Consider the following 19,586-nt stretch of genomic DNA (forward strand, 5'->3'; position numbering starts at 1 on the left):
TGGTACATTTATTTATGATAAACGAGCATGATTGAGGTCTCAACACATTTTGTATATAACAAATACTAAATGCGTCACACAAGGCAATGTTCAGAGCCCAGTTTCACAACTATTCCTTAAATATAAGGAATTCCTTAACTTAAAATTCTCCATGGGAAAGCATTATAGATTTTAAGGAAGGCTCCTAACTTAAGATTTTTCCTTCACTTTAGCAAGGATTTATAAGTGAGATATACGTCCTTGACTTTAGTAATGCTTTTCTATGGGGAAATTTAATTTAAGTAATTCCTTATTCCCATATTATGAGAGTCGACTGGTCAGTCGTTTTTGTATCGGACACTATTTTGCTGACTGTTAGACACAACGCAATATTTCAAAAGTGTCTCGTCGTGCTATACCTCTAACATTATTGGAGTAAGTGATTTCGGGATGTCTGTGAATGCTCTGGAATACGTTATGATTTCTCACAGCTGTTCACGACTTTTTATGTACAATCTACATGTTAATTGATTTTATGTGTAAAAGAATTCTTATACGACTACACAGATATATTTCTTCACAAGAACCAGGGCAAAAACATTGCCTGTGTAGTTACTTTATCCTATTCGACCCCTGTAACCTTGAATGAAGGTCAAGGTCATTTCACAAACAAGGTAATACTTGATTCTATAATCATTAAAGGTAAACCCCAAACGGTTACGATTGGACTCTATACATAAATTATACCCTTCTCGCATATGAGTTAATGAACAAAACCTCCATCCTCGATATTCCAGGTGTTCCGATCACTTACGATCTCTACACCCCTGGACTATCTCATAGTAAAACTGAAGGCAACAGAATAGAACAGGTAATTTAGTCCTTTGATGAACATCAAAAGAGCCGTATAACGGTGCACTGTGGTTGACTGTGTGGCTTTGATGTTAGGCGTCGCTCTCTCTGTAGTCTTCAAAGGAAATGTTTGCTAACCTGTAATTGGTCAAATGTTTTCCGCTGAGCTGCCTTCAATTTCACTATGAGATAGTCCAGGGGTGTAGAGATCGTAAGTGATCGGAACCCCTGGAGTATCGAGGATGCAAAACCTCGTGCATTTGGTGAAATTATTTAATAAACTGAAAAAAAAATAATTGCGGAAAAAGAAAAATTGAATTCAAATACGCCGGATGCTACATATACATACATACCTATTTGACTTTGTCTAAAATCTCTATTCAATCTGTGCATGGTAAGCGGATGTATCATTGACAAATCTTTCATTAATTTATGGCCTGTCTGCTGAGCCTGTAAGTAGAAAATTAGTAGTCAATACAATACGCAGACTTAATAAAACGATTGAGTGTCGTTAGTGGGAGATGTCAACGATGAGATGGTTTTTATTGGACTCATTGAAAGGGCGTCCCTTATTTTTTTATTGCCGAATTCAATTAAAGATGTTCCACCGCTGACAAACGTTATTTTGTCACTATCAAAAACATGAGCAGACGATTTAGTATTTTTCTTCAGTTGAAAAAGTTACTTACTTTACACAATTACCACCACTGAAAAGTTTGAGCTTCTAATTTTACTTTAAGTTAAAAATATAAAAAATAATTAATTGCATCCCGAAAAAATTCCATGTCGCTATATCCTATATGGAATGAAATACCGATTGCTTATGCACCAAAGGCAAATAAATTATTTTGTGCTAATTATACATATATATACACGATTAAACACCAATTACTGTTTAAGTGATATCATTTATGCTCTGTCGGCGGTGGAGCATCTTAAACGTTCTAACTTCTAAAATTAATTTCTTTTATATTTTTTTCCGCAGTGTTTTTTCTGCATCGGTAGCCTACGGCCAATAAGTATTATAGCATCCGGCTTGTGCTCGGAGGTCCAAGGTTCAAGCCCTGGTCTAATCTCTACAATTTCTCCTCTTGATCTCCTGCTACACCAATTTAAGTGCGTATATCAGTTGCATTAAGGGGAGTCTATGTGGTCACTTAAAGGTATATTGACCTCACTAAGTGGAGTGAATGGTCAGTTATGTATTAAATCCCTGTTACATACAACTAAAGCTAATACTGTACATTTACAAACGGCGCGATAAACCGCGTGGTGCCGTTACTACTTTCACTTCATAGGTCATGTGATGACGAGCTATAGCGATATTGACTGTTTATGTCACCCGGAAACCGCGCGGATCGATAAATAGGCCATATTGACAATGAAGCAAATATTCATAAAACATTAAAGCTGTAGGGTCGTAATACTTGTGGGAGAAGATTTAGCGGAGGCAGCGACACAGCATGCTGTCGTCGTAAATAGTGTGTATACACGAATTATTAGTCCTGTATACATTGGACGTATAGTTAGTCAGGTATTATAACTACTGCAGAACGATTCTCAGGATGACGAACAAGTGTTTGTATGATTTTAAATCTGGGATTTATTTTTCATTATAGACACACGTAGTTGAATTCTTGAACAAAGAAGGAGATTTTTCTGATATTATTTATGTCCGTAGTTAGCCCGAGATACTCTGGCCCTGACACCAGACTTGGACATTATGACAGATAGATGTCCGGTTTAGGGCCAGAGCGCAGTAGTACTCGAAAACCTGGAATAAGCCGACACCGTTTGGTATCGGGTCAGGTACTCTCCGATTCAGACTGACCACCGAGAAGCACCACTAACCTTAGTCTATACAACAAATGAATATCATATCTACCCAAATATAGCAATCTGTCGAGATTAAAGAGTGATTTGCATACTACGAGAAAATGGCGACGACGACGAGGGAAATTTAAAGTTGCGGAAAAGAAACTACTGTGTTGACACAATAGAACGTGCATGCGTGATGAAATGGATGGCTATGAGTAGATAAATTATTCATTTGTTGAAAAGACCAAGGTAAGTGGCGATTCTCGGTGGTAATATTTTGTAAGTTGTCTGAATCGGAGAGTACCTGGCCCGATACCAAACGGTGTCGGCTTATTCCAGGTTTTCGAGCACTACTGCGCTCTGGCCCTAAACCAGAAATCTATCTGTCATAATGTCTAAGTCTGATGTAAGGGCCAGAGTATCTCGGGCTAGTCCGTAGTATACGTAGCAAGTTGCTAGTGCATGTTCATAACGCGCAGTAGCACGCGCTGTGTACTGATACGGCTGCTGGACGACAATAGAAAGTGACGTCCTGGCACCAGTACATCACTCCCCATCCCCGGGGTGTACAAAACACGGAAACGACTACATGTTTCTGCTCAGAAACGCAGCAGAATTATTTATAGGACAATACTATGAGGCTGCGCTAAAGAACGAACGAAAGGACAAGTGAATGAAAGTGACAAGAACGGTATACAACTCGTACCATAGGGGTGAAAAACACAACTGGACGTTTATCTTCTGTAGTAAGAGAGAAGGGTGCACAGTGTATTGTACATTGTACATGCAAGTACATACAGCTTGACCGGATCAGTTTATCCCTACACCTTTACAGGACGTTAGGATTTCACTCTGCTCGTCTTAACAAACCACTACAGAGAAGACCCGTATGTATTGAACAGCCCGCCAGTATTTATTTACATTGTAGAGTTTGTATCATAATATATACATATACCCGCACTGAATAGCTTACATTTGATGACAGTGGACCGTGAGAGGTATTTGACCAGGTATAGAAGTATTTGACCAACTTTAGATCTGCCTTATCGCAAGAAACTACACCGAGGTTTTTATACACCGCTGTTTATTCAGCAATCAACACAGTTTAAGGCCTGTTAGAGGCTATAAAACACAATATTTGTAAATGATTTATAAGTTCAGTGTGTGATATTGGCTCAATACGGTACCCTACTGTCTTACGCTGAGGAACGTATAACAGGCAATTCATCAATACCGGGTATTGATTATTGATCAAAGATTATTCCAGAACAGCTCAGACGACCAGTTTGTGTCCTAAACCCTCATCAGGATGTCGTATTGCAAATAAAGCCCTTTACGTGAACAACGGACGGAAGCATTATTTCCATAGGGAAGTTTCAGTGAATTTCACAGGGGTGTTAGAACCCTATCGGAGTTGATGACGACCGTTTGTTGGTGAACGTGACCAGGAGTGATTAAGTGTTTTTACCTGTTTTCACCTGTGCATGTGCTAAGTGAACTGCATTCCTTAATAACCTGGGTATGCACCTCGTCTAGTCCTATGGAAATGTCTACGGGAAATATTACCGCCCACCTCACTCCTCCCTACCTGCTCCCGAAGATGAGGATGGAGCAGGAAAGAGTTCTGGAGGAAAACTTCCGTAAGAACAGAAACCCGACAGATCTTGACATCACATTGATTGCTGCGGAGGCTGGACTTATGGACGAAAATGTCAAGGTAACGTAACAAGACGTCGGTTTCTATAGATACCAAAACGACGTCGGTCAAATACGATAATCGTCAACAATTATTAATCTCATATTTCAGTAATTGTGACGTCATATTAATTTGACGTGTTTTTGACGTCACAGTTGCCTGAATGTGGGATTAATTGTATAATTGGTCCACGTTGTATTAGTATATCAAATTCCCGGTTTTAATTTTACGGTTTCATGTACTATCATTAAATACAGTAACTGTCACAAGTCGATCCTCGTATTAGCATTGAAATACACATAGAATTCCATTCTGCCAAAATATATAATTTTGATGAGAGAGGCCAGCCAGGGTACAGATTTGTTATCGGCCTAGTGTATACGTGTCATTAAGAGAAAAAAATGTTACATGCAGGAGACATACAAAGCGTTCGAAAACACAGAGATCAGAAAATATTCATTTTGATGAGAACACGATAAGAATGATTCGTAAAAGGATAAATCATGTTTTTACTCTTTGTCAGCGTTGTCTATTACTGACAGAAACGTGGTGACGTTGTCAATTGCGGAAGTTTTCGATAAGATTCATTTCCAATAAAAAGCGGTGACACATAAAAAAGAGAGAAAAACAGTAACTCTATTGGGTCCAAACAGACTATTAGTTAATAAGTTAAGTAGGTAATCGATAAGATCATAATTAATTAACAGACGATTAGACAGGGTAGCTTTTATCGTTGGCCAGTCTCCAGATTTTTTGTGATCGTCAAACCAAAATAATCAATACAGACATATAGATATCCACAACACTTTTGTTCTTTTACATTACTTTTGTCCAAAACAGGTACAAGTGTACAGGTTGTTCTGCCTTTTCGGGTCAAAATATCAGATGCTTTATATAACTACAAGAATCCGACTGACTCTGTACAAAATGACCTTCACGTTTGCGATTGTAATACAAAGAATTACTCAGAAATTCACTAGCAAATAGAAGAACAGCGACACTGTGTCAAACTGGTTCTGATATGGTAGTACCAATACCCAAAATGTATTTACATTGTCATCATGTATTTAGACGTATTCAGTGAACGAGTTCATTCATAAAGCGTAGTTTTTGGTTTGATCGGTCTAACATCCGGTTGTAATACAAAGAGTAACTCAGATATTCGCTCTTAAGCAAATACAGAACTCCGAAACTGCGACAAGCTTTCTTTCTGGTATGGTTTAGTTAGTAAGTGAAGCCCCCAGAATAATTATATAGTGTTTGAAATTATACTGTACTGAGCTCGGATATTCAGAAAACGTATGCAGTAAAATGTCGACATGAATAATTTGTTCTTGAAGGTATCTGCCGAGAACATGTCCAAATAGATAACATTTGATATCACATAAAATAGTCTACGGTTAAAAAGCCTGCAGTATTCCATTCCAATGCGCTTTGTTTGGAAACCCATTGGCCTTGTCATTTGTCGGCATGACCCTTAGAATCAGCACGAGCTAATGGTTCTTGCCATTGGCGGACAGAAGCGCTTGTAACGGTACGATAACCATCGGACCCATTTATCATCGACTTAAATAGTAGACTAGATATATAGTTCCGCGTTTAACTGATCCAGTTGAATCGGATACCCGATTTTATCATTATAAGTATCGATCTCATTGAATCTGTCCCAAATTATGTCCAACTTCTCTACAGACTACAGAACACATTAGTTTGTGACTAACTCGATATATGCAATCTTTATGACATTATACGTAAAGCTGATTTACCCGTATTTTTATGTTGTTATTGTTAGCCACAAATGACAGATACCTGTACGATTTTCATGTTAACATACTGAATTAATCAGCTATTATATCTTTCAACAAGAACTGTTGGAGAACAGCAAAGCTCGCCTATTCAGAAGAAGTTGATGTTCAAGTATTTACTATTTAAACATGGAAATATGACAAATTAACAGACTCAAGAAACCCCTAAAGGGCCCAAATTGGATTTATTATCACGTTCAGCATCCATACACATTAGGAAAATAAAATCATAAACATTTATGATGACTTATGCTTAAACAATTGACAAAATAGAAACTTGCTCCAAAAACTTTAACATGGAAATATGACAAATTAACAAACTCAAAAAATCCCTAAAGGGCCCCAAACTGGTTGTATTATCACGTTCAGCATCCATACACATTAGGAAAATAAAATCATAAACATTTATGATGACTTATGCTTAAACAATTGACAAAATAGAAACTTGCTCAAAAACTTTAACATGGAAATATGACAAATTTACAGACTCAAAAACCCCCTAAAGGGCCCCAAATTGGTTGTATTATCACGTTCAGCATCCATACACATTAGGAAAATAAAATCATAAACATTTATGATGACTTAAGCTTAAACAATAGACAAAATAGAAACTTGCTCAAAAACTTTAACATGGAAATATGACAAATTAACAGACTCAAAAAAACCTAAAGGGCCCCAAATTGGTTGTATTATCACGTTCAGCATCCATACACATTAGGAAATTAAAATCATAAACATTTATGATGACTTAAGCTTAAACAGTTGGTGAAACAGAAACTTGCTCAAAAACTTTAACGTGAAATGGGACGCCAACGCCGACGCCGACACCGACGCCGAGGTGACAACATTAGCTCCCCCTATTCTTCGAATAGGCGAGCTAAAAAGGGGAGAGAATCTGATAAAAAATTGTTTTAACAATTTTCAAATAAGTAGTATCAGGTATATTTTTTTCTTTAAAGTGCCATTATAAGTAATGGCCACTGTCATAAAAGGTTTGGGACAATGGAAGACAACTGACCTACTGCGGCCAGTTCCTGGCAACTGCCCCACGTGGGATTCAAACTGGAATCTTAAGAGGTGGAGGGCTTGTGGTAATATGTCAGGACATCTTAACCACTCGGTTATCAGAGCAAAATCATTACTAGAAAGTTTTAACGGGCAGAAACGTAATTTGTTTCAAAAATCTTATTTGGGCTACCAGTAATCAAATTTTAAAGTTTTTAATTTGATGTGTTTAATCTAGACACATAGACCTTTTGTAACATTAACCAATATACCTGATGTATGCGATATATGGCTCTCGATTACTGAAAGTATTGTGACTCAACGAAATACCTATACGAAACCGTCTTTTATGTGAAATTGGTATGAGTAATTTCGTTTGCACTTTTAAACATGGGGGTTATTTAAATAAAATATGAACCATCTTTTCAATTAGGCGGATCGAAGTAGTTATGAGATATGCATGTAAAATATCCTGCCGGTTTGACACAAAGGTTGCTAGAATGATCAGTATATATTGTAAATGATGCAATTCTCGATCTTTGATTGAAAAAATACTGACTTCTTGGATCAAAGGAGATCGGTGTATTAAACTACAGGAACTACTTTTACAGTCGAAGTTAACATATCGAGAATTTATTTATAATACGTCTGCCATCTAGACTATAATTTCACGGATGGATTCTTAAACAAAATTATCTCCCCTTGAAATATTGATTGATATTTTGAGTTGCTTAACTTCCTATTTCAAAGCAGCTTGGGCCATTTCCCTGTACGACGTGAACATCATTTTGCGTGCTGTCAATTTTTGGGAGACGTTTGTTATAGTTGAACTATTGTCAATTAATTTCATAGTGCTATATTATTGAACACAAAGCATCAAAACTACTACCAAAGACAAACACCCAACTACACACCCACACCCAGTCACACCATACTGATAAAGGGCAAACCAGTCCTCCAACTCCATATATGCTGAGCGCTAAGCAGAAGCAGAAACAAGCATTTCTAGACTTTGAATTGGTGTGTGTCGCGGTTAGGAGACAGAACCAAGAGTCTTTTTCACAGGAGCGAAATGTCATGAATGAGTGAGGCCGTGTATATGGGGAAATACAAGGAATATAGAGCAGTTAGAAAGAAAGGAGAAGTAAGATACCAAATTTAGTCGCATCTTACCATCATGCAGTTGGCAGAGCAGATGCAATTCTAACGATCTACCTTCAGGACGAGTCACGAATCATATGATATCTAGTTACGCTAGTAACGTACGGTCACCTTCCCATTTTACAAAAAAAAGAAGTTTTGTTGTTTTTGATCTTCATGTGCGGTATTGACTTCTCTATTACAAAGAATTAATACGAAATTGAAAGAAAATGCAATCCGCTGATCTGAATATACACGTAGTTGGACATCGTTTGAAAATTGAATGCCATGAAAGAATTTGACCATGGAGATAAAACCGCTATTCTTAATCGAAATGGAGTTGTGCGAAAAGTTTAACAAACCGATGATTTACCTATTTGAAGAGGATCATTTCCTTTGGTTGAATGATTAAAGCTTCGGTTGTCGGAAATAGTCGAGTTACAATTGAGAGATTACTACATCCCGAGGGTACCCAAGAGTTAATGTACACTGAAAGCTAATTATTTGTGTATTGTTTACACATTGTGGTTTGGATAAGGAGGTGCGAGATTTCTATCGATATGAAAGTGAATTTTATTGTGCGTGATAAATCAATTGAATCTTTGGGTGGTATTGAAGGGCTACAAAGGCGGATTTTAATTAAACTTGATACGAAATGCTTTCATAGTAAATAAGGATATGCACTTTTAACGAAACTTGTTTTAGAATTCGCTATTTTCTTTTCCTATCCATTTAATCAATAGCTCCACCTTTTCCTAGTCCTTTATTTATGATTTATACTATTCCCTTTTTTCTTGTATATTCTATAACTTTTTGCTTCATCTCATTTCCTATAATTTCATAGCAACACCTTTCCAAACTAGCCTCTATCAGAAATACATGTATAGGCCAAATCGGGGCTGGAATCCGGAGATCGCGAACCAGCAATTGGCCCTAATAGTTTACAAGCTTATAGATGGCATGTCCATCCGTGCTGGGTTATTTTCAGTCATTCGTTTAGATGAAGGTTGTCTTAATAATATAGATATGGTGCGTTATGCTAGATTATCATTACTTATGTAAAATCTCAACTTTATTGATAATACTGATGATTCAGAGATTGGTAACGAATTTCAATTTTACAAATCGGTTTAAGTTCCGACTCTCGCATCTATCGTTTTCCGTGCCATTTTTGTGAACAGCCTGAAGCTTGAAAAACGATGCGAGAGCCGGAGCAAAAGCATTTACCAGTATAATTACCCCGATCTCTGACTGCACCAGTCCTAGCTCTATAATGTATCCTGTATATATATAATGACCATGCAGGTATTTGGCTTTCTTTCAATATCGTGCTGGTGCTAAGTACTTGCCTTGGTGATAGACGATTTATATACCTTGTTGTACCATGGAAATATCACCATATGATAATTGCGCGTGGAATACACGGGTCGATGTTACAAACAATTTACCTGATTAGGCCGAGTAATCAAAGTTTATACCAATAGGTTTAATATATAGTTATTACCTACACGATGTTCATTTCCCATAGGTACTCTGTCACAAATACTCGCGAAAAACGGATCGATCCCAAAGTGTACACATTACAAATGTATATATTAGACATGTACATATATAATCAAATAATTTGTACTTGTATGTCGAAACAAAAACTGCAGTCTTCATTAGATATAGTAATAACAATCCAAAGAGCGAGTATTTTATGGGACGCAGTTTTGTCACAAGTACTCGCGAAAAACGGATCGATCCCTAAGTTTACACAACATACGTAAACATGCATAATTAATTCATTTGTACATACGTCGAAACAAAACTGCAGCTTTATTAAATATTAAATTCAATTACTTGTATAAGCAGAAAGCGACTGTCACAGATACTCGCGAAAAACGGATCGATCCCAAAGTTTACACAACACATTTCAGTACATTACGTTCTGTATTTGACGTTTGTATCGGTCAACATAGAAAACTGACCAATAATGCCATATCGGTATTTGCTATTCGAAATTGACGGTCATATGCAAATACCTTTGATTAGGAAATCTAACTCTTCGAACTCATTCTTCTTGGTCTTAGAAATTCTGTCAGACAACTCGCAGTCATAAACGTTAAATGAATTTGAAATTTGATGTTACATGTACATACTTTTTTGTGTAATTAGTACCAAGAAGATCCTGAAAATGTACTTATTTGCAGCTGTGATACGAACGTTAACAACAAAAGACCACAGGGACTTGTCATGTCCGAACACATTGTTTTTATGTTGTAAATAGGAATTATTAGCGATATAATACTGCGTCTGATATAGCTTTTATTCCATGCATTATTCGTTATAGAAAAGTTATTAGAGTGACCAATGTTGTATTTTTATCGACCACAAACTGGATACAAACCTTGATGTGTTGATATGTTCACGACTTCACGGCACTTAACGACTTCCAGCTACATACGGCCAATACCCTGTCGCTTTCCAAAACTGCAATCAGATTCTGTCGGAGAAACTTGACACCTGGAAAGTGTAATATGTTTGGCAGTAAAATATTAAAAACGATTCAATCTACATAATGTTGATAGAATATACCTGTTTAAAATGGGATTTGCTGTAAAACAATTAGATCTAAGTAGAGCAATACAAGTTTGACATTTCTGGGGTTTGAGCGCCGGTATCATTATCAAAGCAGAGATTTGTTTCACAAAACAAAAATCCCTATTAGGAAACGACCTCATTATTGGTTATAACCAAGTCGTCAACGTTGGATATTGGCGGGATTACAGTTTGTGAAACAAAACCGTTTGGAATGAAAAAGTTGTTCAGTAGTTACCAAATTGTTTCTGAAAATTAGGTGGAATGTCTTTATACAATCTAAACATGCTTTACAGAGAGTATACCACCATTATCTGAAGATGACTCCATTTTTCCACGTCGCCAGTGCGTTTTCGTTTAAACTGCCGTATCCCAATATGGTTTCATTCAGGTTCTCTGTCAGCTGCTTTCGGTCAGTTGTCGTTTTCCAAAACTGCAATCAGATTCGGTAGAAATGGATATTACCGGTAACGGAGGAAATTTTGTTATACATGATTAGCATCAAAATGCTATCTTGAATTTAACGACTATAATTTCAAGTTTCTGGGATTTGAGCGCCCGTGTCACTTTTGTTTCACATGACAAAAATCCCTACTAGTAGGACATGACATTATTATTGGTTACAACCAAGTCGTTATTGTTGGATATTGACGGGATTACAGTTTCTAAAACAAAACAGTTTAGAATGAAACGGTCGTACAGTAATCAAATTGGTTCTGAAAATTGGTGAGAAAGTAATTTATAATTTAAGACATGATTCAGTGAAAGTTTACCACCATTTAACCCATTATAAGAAGGTGATTCGACGTTTTTTCGTTGCCATTTTCATTCGCCTTCTGGCGTAGCCGAAACACTTTCAAACTTTTTTTGTCAGCTTCATTCTTCCAATTGTCGCTTTCAAAAAACTGCAATCAGATTCGGGAGAAATGGACAACACCTGTATCGGGGAAAGTGAAATACGAAATTAGCATTATATTGATTAAAAAAAAAAAGTATACAAATACAACCTCTGCGATTCTACATTGTACATAATGTAATCGGCTGAAATAAAAATCGCTTTCCAGGGCGATTACATACTAGTAACAAATGATAACCATGCACGTGTGCGTTTTCTGGGGGGTGAGCGCCTGTATCATTACCAGTGGAGTTATGTTTCACAAGACAAAAATCCCTATTATGAAACGACAATATTATTGGATATAGCCAAGTCGTCAATGTTGGATATTGGCGAGATTACAGTTTGTGAAACAAACCCGTTTGGAAAAAAATGGTCACTCCGTTGTTATCAAAATCATTAAATGGTTCTGAAATCTGGGAGAATTTTGTTGTTCAATTCACAAAATCGTCGTTCATAATTTAGAACATGATTAAATGAAAGTATACCACCATTTCACACATTTACAAGATGACAATTCGATGTTTCCAGTCTCTCAACTTTGTCCGCCTTCTCGTTTAAACTGTCGTAGATGAAAACTTTTCAAATATGGCTGCGTTTTTTGCAGACGACACCGGCCGTTTTGCAGACGAAACGCGTTATAATTGCACACGTGCTCAACATACATCACACGTGATTGGTCGGCGTCTTTTGCACTTGCACACGGCACCAATTACGAATCGCAGCATTCATGATACATTTCCGAAGATTGCCGGAAATTTCTCCGAGATGTTACGTCTCCCCTTTCTACCGGACGAACTAACAATTCTATGAAGTCTTTATAATTCACACTTCTGTGTGCTTTTAAAGTGGACAATAATATAAATAATCCAAATAGAACACAAAGATGCCAATGTTGTCATTATGAAACCACGTGGGTCTGAGAATTAGTTACAGTATATATTTTGTATCTAGATCCCTAAAACAAATGGTCCATGAACACTTTGTTGGGTCCAAATTGATATAAACTGTAACTAATTTCATTCCCAAAGCCTGTGGATGGAAATGCATGCGTAATTAGAAAAGTTGGTAAGGGGCATCCTCGATAATCAGGGAGTTACTATCACTGATGTCATAGTAACCCCTGGAATACCGAGGATGGGTAAGGGATTGCTTGTGAAAAAAAGTAAGAGAAAGGGTATAGGGTATGATAGACAAAAAAGCGACGCTATAACGAAATGATTGAAGAAGGGGATATGGGAATCGAATGTGATGTTAACACACTGGCCTTATTTATTCGTCGTGTTCTAACTATGGGTACCTACGGTCAAACCTTAGTATCATGTGTCGCTGTGGATGTGTAAATCAAGGGAGATAATCACCATACTTTGTATAATCTCACACACTGAGATGTCGGAGGTCACACTAAATCAGTCGTAAGCGACCATTTCACGGACAATTTATCGTCCAGAATAGGTCAGGGATGTACAGGCATAATGAACTGACCATTGTCCACTACTAAATCATAATTGTAGGGATCGCACCTATTCGCCGAACCTGTTGGAAGTTTTGGTCCAGAATTGACCCCAAGGCCATTATTTCCGGCCGTTGTCCGGTGATGACGATATGGTCAATCGTGCGAGTAAATTACAGCAAACAAGACGACATTTCCAACTGTCACATGTCGTGTTAATCACAGGAATTTACATGAATGTATTACTTCCGGTACACATGTACAATGTACGTTGGGAAACAAGGGGGAATGTTGGTACATTTATAAAGCATTGTACGTGTATGTAAGAGACAAAGCTATTTCTGTAAACAACCAGGACAAAGGATTTATTTGTTTGAAATTAGGTTTTTGTTATAAATGGTTTCAAAAGTTGGAAAACAACGGGCAATGCCACTTGAATATAAATTTGTAAATCATAGTGCAATCCTTATGTATAATTTAATCATTAAAATGGCAAATTAACTATTTCCGGTGTAGATTATTTATTCGAAATTGGAATAATGTGAAAACTGCCTATACTAAGCAAGGAACGCTGTTTAGTTAATCACACGTGAAATTGCTAACCAATCAAGAGACTTTTGCCTTTTCTGACGGCAGAGAGACTACATATATATACATGGACTTGCTATCTAGATCTACTCTGAACAGTTACATATATATGAGGAAGAACATTGTTCAATAGTTAAAAATTTTAAGTTAGTGTTTATGAAGTTTAAAAGAAAAACAATCATGTTTTCATTGAAATATTTACAGAAGAAACTGCACTTCAGGTTTTGAATTTATGATTTGATGAAATCAAATAAATTTGCTTATATTCATAATTCATGGAGCCAAAATGATATTTAAATTTTCTTGTTCGAAAAGATGTCAAACGAAAAGGTTAAACCTAATATTTAATGATAAAAAAGTATCTATACTTAAAAAGCACAAGAAAAATGCCTTTAAACCTGAAGTTTCATGAAACGTAGATATGGCGGGGCTTATTCCTTGGTTCTGAGAAGCCAGAGGTATTGTGTTAACTTCCAGTCTAGCCCATATATTACATCCCCCTCCCCCCGCTAGTTTCTTTTTTCTTCTTCTTTTTTTTTCTCTCTCTCTCTCTTTTTTTTTTTTTTTTTTTTTTTTTAACAAGCTTCTAACATGTCTAGATCACGGGCATTTCCAGACTAAAATTAATCTGACAGTATGTCTTGGTAATAATATATTATCAGAATTTTATCAAGATATCTATTATAATGTATTTATTAAACAAAATTCGTGATGCGACTATGACCTGTGTCGGTCAACCTCAACAGTTCGAATGTACAAATTTCACGTTTAAGTAAAATTTACATCGTGCTTCAGCAACGGTTAGTTCCATCATTTCCTTAATATCTGCCTTGATATTACCATGGGTTATAAAATAAAAATTATAAAGTTTTTTTTTCATTCAGTCATAACCCCATGTAAATACCATTGCTATATACACATTTAGGAATTCTACGAATTTAGCCGGGAGCAGCCGATCATTGTGAAGCTAAATTTAGACGGTTAGACTGATTGAATTGGTTCAATCGCATGATATCATTTATAGCTAAACAGTGCAAATAACAGTTTTATGATACATTTCAGTCCATTATATATAGTAAAACAATACATATGTGCAATTCAAAAGGATATGCTTACAATGTTGATTACATTTTGGAGTCTAAATATATGTAAATACATCAATTTGCCCGAAAAATGGCAAGCAAACTATTTTATAGTTTAGGCGATTGACGGAGATCTTCCCTATTGCGTTAATGCTAACGGTAAAACTTCACACAGATGACTTATGAGTTGAAACATTTAAATGATACACCGAAGAAACCAATATCCCACAGCAGGGAATCATCGGTATTCCGGGGGTTACTATCACTGACGTTATATCCACCCCTGCACTACAGTATCTCATAGTAATTTGTCTAAGACATGTTGTCAGATTATATGCCCGTGATTAGACTTATAAGAATGACGTTTCTGTAGAGAAAAACATGTTGGGTGCAAAGACTTTGACTGAACTTTAGCTGAACTTCGCATCGAAGGGAGCTAGTTGTAGCTTGTGTTGATGCCTCTTGATTATCTTTACGCGATGTAGCTGCGGTTGTCCCATAGTGGATAACTATACTGTTGTGGCGTAAACATACTGGTAGTAGTTTGTATACGTTTGTATAAGTTCTTTTAAAACAGACTAAGATAACACACTTGTACGTTGCAGCACCGGGGCCGCGATGGCCGAGTGGTTAAGATGTCCCGACATATTACCACAAGCCCTCCACCTCTGGGATGCGGGTTCGAATCCCATGTGGGGCAGTTGCCAGGTACTGACCGCTGGTCGGTTGTTTTTCTCCGGGTACTCCGGCTTTCCTCCACCAACAAACCTGGCACGTCCTTACATGACCCTGGCTGTTAATAGGACATAAAAATTAAAAAATAAACAAACGTTGCAGCACATACATGAACTTGCCCTTCCAGACATTTGCTGTGTATATAAATGTTTGCACTTAAAGAATGGCCAAGTGGAACGGTATACATATCTTATATGGGGTACCGGATGATGAGAGTACCTGTAGTTACCCGCACCCATGACTGCGGTAACGCAAAAAACGTGCCCTCTATGAGAACTTCCCCTTCATTCAGTTGCAAGCGTGAACACGTATGCAGTATGTAGTAAGCGTGGTCTAAAGTACCAATATAGGCTGTGTTGACATTCAAAGATGATTGTCTGTGATTTATTTTACTCGATGGAACACCTGATTTCGGCAGTTCCCAGAGTCTTACAAACTAGGGTTTGCCACAGGGACATGGGAATAAGTTTGCATGGACATACATCTAGTGTTCATTCACGATTTGGAACACAGAAGTCCGATAATTAGTTGTAGGGAATATCAATATGGACCCAACATATATACTGCCTATAGGCCTTTTTTTTTTTTTTTTTTTTTTTTTTTTTGGGGGGGGGGGGGGGGGGGACGTTGGGGGGTGCCTAAACAAAAAACAAACGCCGAGGCAAAAAAATCTTTCTCACCTAGCTTTTTCTAAGATTTTGAAGGGTTATAATTTAACATGCAGCATATATAATGGTAATTTACAAAAATATATGACTATTAATAGACCCGAGAAACGTTTAAATTGGTTCGCATCCATAAACCAATCTTAAAGTACATACAATACCCAAATTTTAGACATTTTCAGGCCTACTTTCAAACTCTGTAAAAACCATATCTCTCATGCTGCATAAAATAATAGGAAGAGGTCTAAATTCAACACCATATAGAGGTATGGCTGAGCAATCTTTTTTACCCAAGACCCTGAAACGTCATGACATATCTATGAACACTAAGATAGCTCCACATATATCTAAACTCTTAAGGATGTTTCAGGTCCCTGTGGTACAAATCTTGAACTACGTGGACACGTAGTTTTGGCTCTATATCAAACCTTACCGACACTGAATGACTTCCCGAAGTCATAAAATCTGGATAATCTCTTTTTCTATTGACTGTCACCAAGGCGGATCAACTGTAAGCTTCCCTCTCTTTAGTTCTCGTATGGATGACGGAGAGTGTCGATGGGTGCGATGTCTGCATAAATGCATTGTAATGCGTGTCTGATAGTTATGGGAGAAACATCTGAAAGGCGCTCTAGATAGGAGACAGCAATTTGCAAGAAATCAAGTCTTAACCGTTCGATAAACCTTGGCTTGATCTGATACTTTTCGAAAAGAGCAAATGATTTACACTCCATGTATAATGATTTTATTTTCAGTTCTTTCTTTCTTTTCTTCGTTGTATGTGTGTTTAAATGGATGGACAGATATGCTGATTACACGTATGATATATTCGATAATAATGTATTTTTCTTTATATTTCAGGTTTGGTTCGGACATCGTCTGGCATGTTGGCGTCAGCAGCAAGGATTGCCGGCAAACAGTGGGTCAGTGAAGGACTGACCATAGATACTGGACTGACCAACCAACTGGACAAAGACAGAAAGACATTCGGCCTCTATCTGGATTAATGGATCACGGATAGTCAGTCATTGTGTAACCATGCAATCATTCGTTCTACCTCTGCATCTTTCATAAACACGTGATTATTTATTGAGAGGTCACACTTCAATATTGACTTTTGACCTTGTGATGACTGTGCTTTGCTTTCATGACATTTTGTTGGTGACGTTTTTGGCAAAGGCTGCGGTATTCAGATCCATTGTGATCAGATGTGCATCGCATATATCCGGAACAGGAGACAGGCTCTGACCTTGACCTCGAACGAACTTAACCTAGTGACCTTTAATTTGAGAAAGGCCAAGGGTAGAACGACGTGACACAAATTTTGTAGTCTAAAGCTGACTCTTTGTAATACGAAGATCTGGAAATCCCAATTATGACCTTGACACCGTCTTAATTTGACCTTTACAGTGTCAAAGTTGCCTTTTTCTCATACTATACGTGGCTTAGAAATGTATTTACTTTTTCTTTCACTTTGTAAGTTCTAATGTTATTCAGAAGCTGGGTTTTTTCTGCAATGACATACAAGATTTTAAAGATATATTTTTACATTACATACATGCTGTCTTCTTCAATGATTCCAATGCGAAAACATTATACCTCTACAATACTATCATTTCAAAGGTATTTCCGGTAATCTTCGGAAGTAATAATTTCCGAAGATTGGCGGAGATTTATCCGAGGTGTTGCGATTGGATACACGAATATAATCAACCCAACAAGTTCTATCTTTTTTAATTCCGCCAGATATCAAAGTATATTCAATTAGTTTTATTTTTATCAAATCACGGAACAAAACAAATATAAATCAAATCATGGTTTAGAAAACGAAATCAAAATTAATTTTTGCCTAGTCCATGACTCCTTAAATTATTCTCCCTCCATGTTTTTAAAAACGCGTGTAGTTAATTCTTTTAGTGAAATCATATTTAAAATCAGTTTCTTCTCAGGGGAAAACGAGAATGGCTTATGTCTTTTTTTAAAGAAAAATATGTTTAATATATTCAATACCGCTTTGATTTGAAAAGGTATTCTTCAAATCATCCCTGCATCTTAATTTAAGCTTTTTCGCGTCATTCCATGGGCAGGAATGGTTGCTTATTAGCCAAGTTGAATTGCTTTATATTATTTTATCATTGAATACTTTTGTTTGACAAAGCATGCAAACCTATTCTAGTCAGATTTTTTGCATTATAATTCAGTTTCTCATTTTTATCTTCAATACAACAGAACAGATATATGTCATTGTGTATTGCACGAACTCCTGCTCCCAATTAAATTTGTTGATTATTTGAGAAATTTTATTTATTTGTTATGCTTCAAAATCACATGTGCAAAGACTCGTAATACCAATAGAACACTATCATCACTAGACCAAACAGGTTGTAGGTAACTGTTATCATGAAGTTACGCACCACCGACATGGCCGACGTCGATTGAGGGTCATATTATGCCCATGTTCATACCTAAACCCTTCGGTTTGCATTATCAGCTATGGACATTGAAGCATGTGACAGGTATTTGTGGTGAGGAAATTTGGAGTTCTTGGAGAAAAAATCGTCAATCGAAAGCCTATATATAATGCCTTGACCACAGGAACCCGGTACGAGTTTCTAAGCAACAGTAGTATACTACATGTATAATACACATACATTTGTATATATACTGTTGGTTAGAAATTAGTGTCAGGTACCTGTGACCTTGACAAGAGTCGGCAACGGTAGTTTCCTCTTTTTGGCGCATATATGACCACAACTGTGAAATATCAATATCAATATTTCTTCAGAACTCAAATGTCATATATATTGTTATTACTGTGGCAACAAACGCATGCTATTTGTTCTGGCACCAGAAAAGACTAATTAATTCGATATTTAATATCATTAGGTATGGAAATGGCATCAATAACATAACTCTATACGACTAATTGTGAAATCGGATCAAGGAGAAAATAATCAAAGGACGTATCTAGTCGAATATGGCGGCATTTCTCATTAGGAATACCAGAGCTATTCCAACGATTCCTCGTTAACATTTGTCTAATTACTTAATTAGGAATATATCCTTATTACCTATAGTAAACTTTAGCATGCTCGGTTTGTCCTACAATAAACAAACAGAAAGGGTCACATTAACACACAAGTATGTCGTTGTTGGCATTATGGACTAATGTTGATGGAATATCAGATTCATTCAGGGTCATTTAAGGACGTGCCATGTTTAGAAGTTAGAAGAAAGCCGGAGTACCCGGAAAAAAATCACTGTCGCGCGGTCAGTACAGGGCAACTGGATTA

At 36.9% G+C, this 19,586-nt stretch overlaps 1 protein-coding gene and 1 long non-coding RNA gene across 2 annotated transcripts in view; one reads left to right on the forward strand and one right to left on the reverse strand.

Moving 5' to 3' along the window:
* Positions 1 to 11,218, reverse strand: part of LOC138335480 (uncharacterized) — a 28,996-nt gene extending 17,778 nt beyond the window's left edge. Inside the window, exons 1-2 of the long non-coding RNA XR_011210289.1 lie at positions 10,685 to 11,218; positions 1,185 to 1,281 (exon numbers count right to left, since the gene is read on the reverse strand). This is a non-coding gene — a long non-coding RNA (uncharacterized lncRNA). The remainder of the gene's footprint in view (positions 1 to 1,184; positions 1,282 to 10,684) is intronic.
* LOC138335479 (homeodomain-only protein-like) lies at positions 3,065 to 18,591 on the forward strand. Its single transcript, XM_069284586.1, has 2 exons — positions 3,065 to 4,366; positions 17,155 to 18,591. The coding sequence occupies exons 1-2, from the start codon at positions 4,190 to 4,192 to the stop codon at positions 17,230 to 17,232; spliced, it is 255 nt and encodes an 84-aa protein (XP_069140687.1). The 5' UTR covers positions 3,065 to 4,189; the 3' UTR covers positions 17,233 to 18,591.
* The last annotated feature ends 995 nt before the right edge of the window (positions 18,592 to 19,586 follow it).

Source organism: Argopecten irradians, chromosome 11, assembly GCF_041381155.1.
Source record: "Argopecten irradians isolate NY chromosome 11, Ai_NY, whole genome shotgun sequence".
Lineage (NCBI taxonomy): Eukaryota > Metazoa > Mollusca > Bivalvia > Pectinida > Pectinidae > Argopecten > Argopecten irradians.

Bases quoted from the DNA above. Each gene is read 5' to 3' on its own strand.
- LOC138335479 (XM_069284586.1), top strand. From the start codon at position 4,190: ATGGAAATGTCTACGGGAAATATTACCGCCCACCTCACTCCTCCCTAC. The intron at 4,367-17,154 runs GTAACGTAACAA...TTTATATTTCAG, and splicing joins TTATGGACGAAAATGTCAAG to GTTTGGTTCGGACATCGTCT.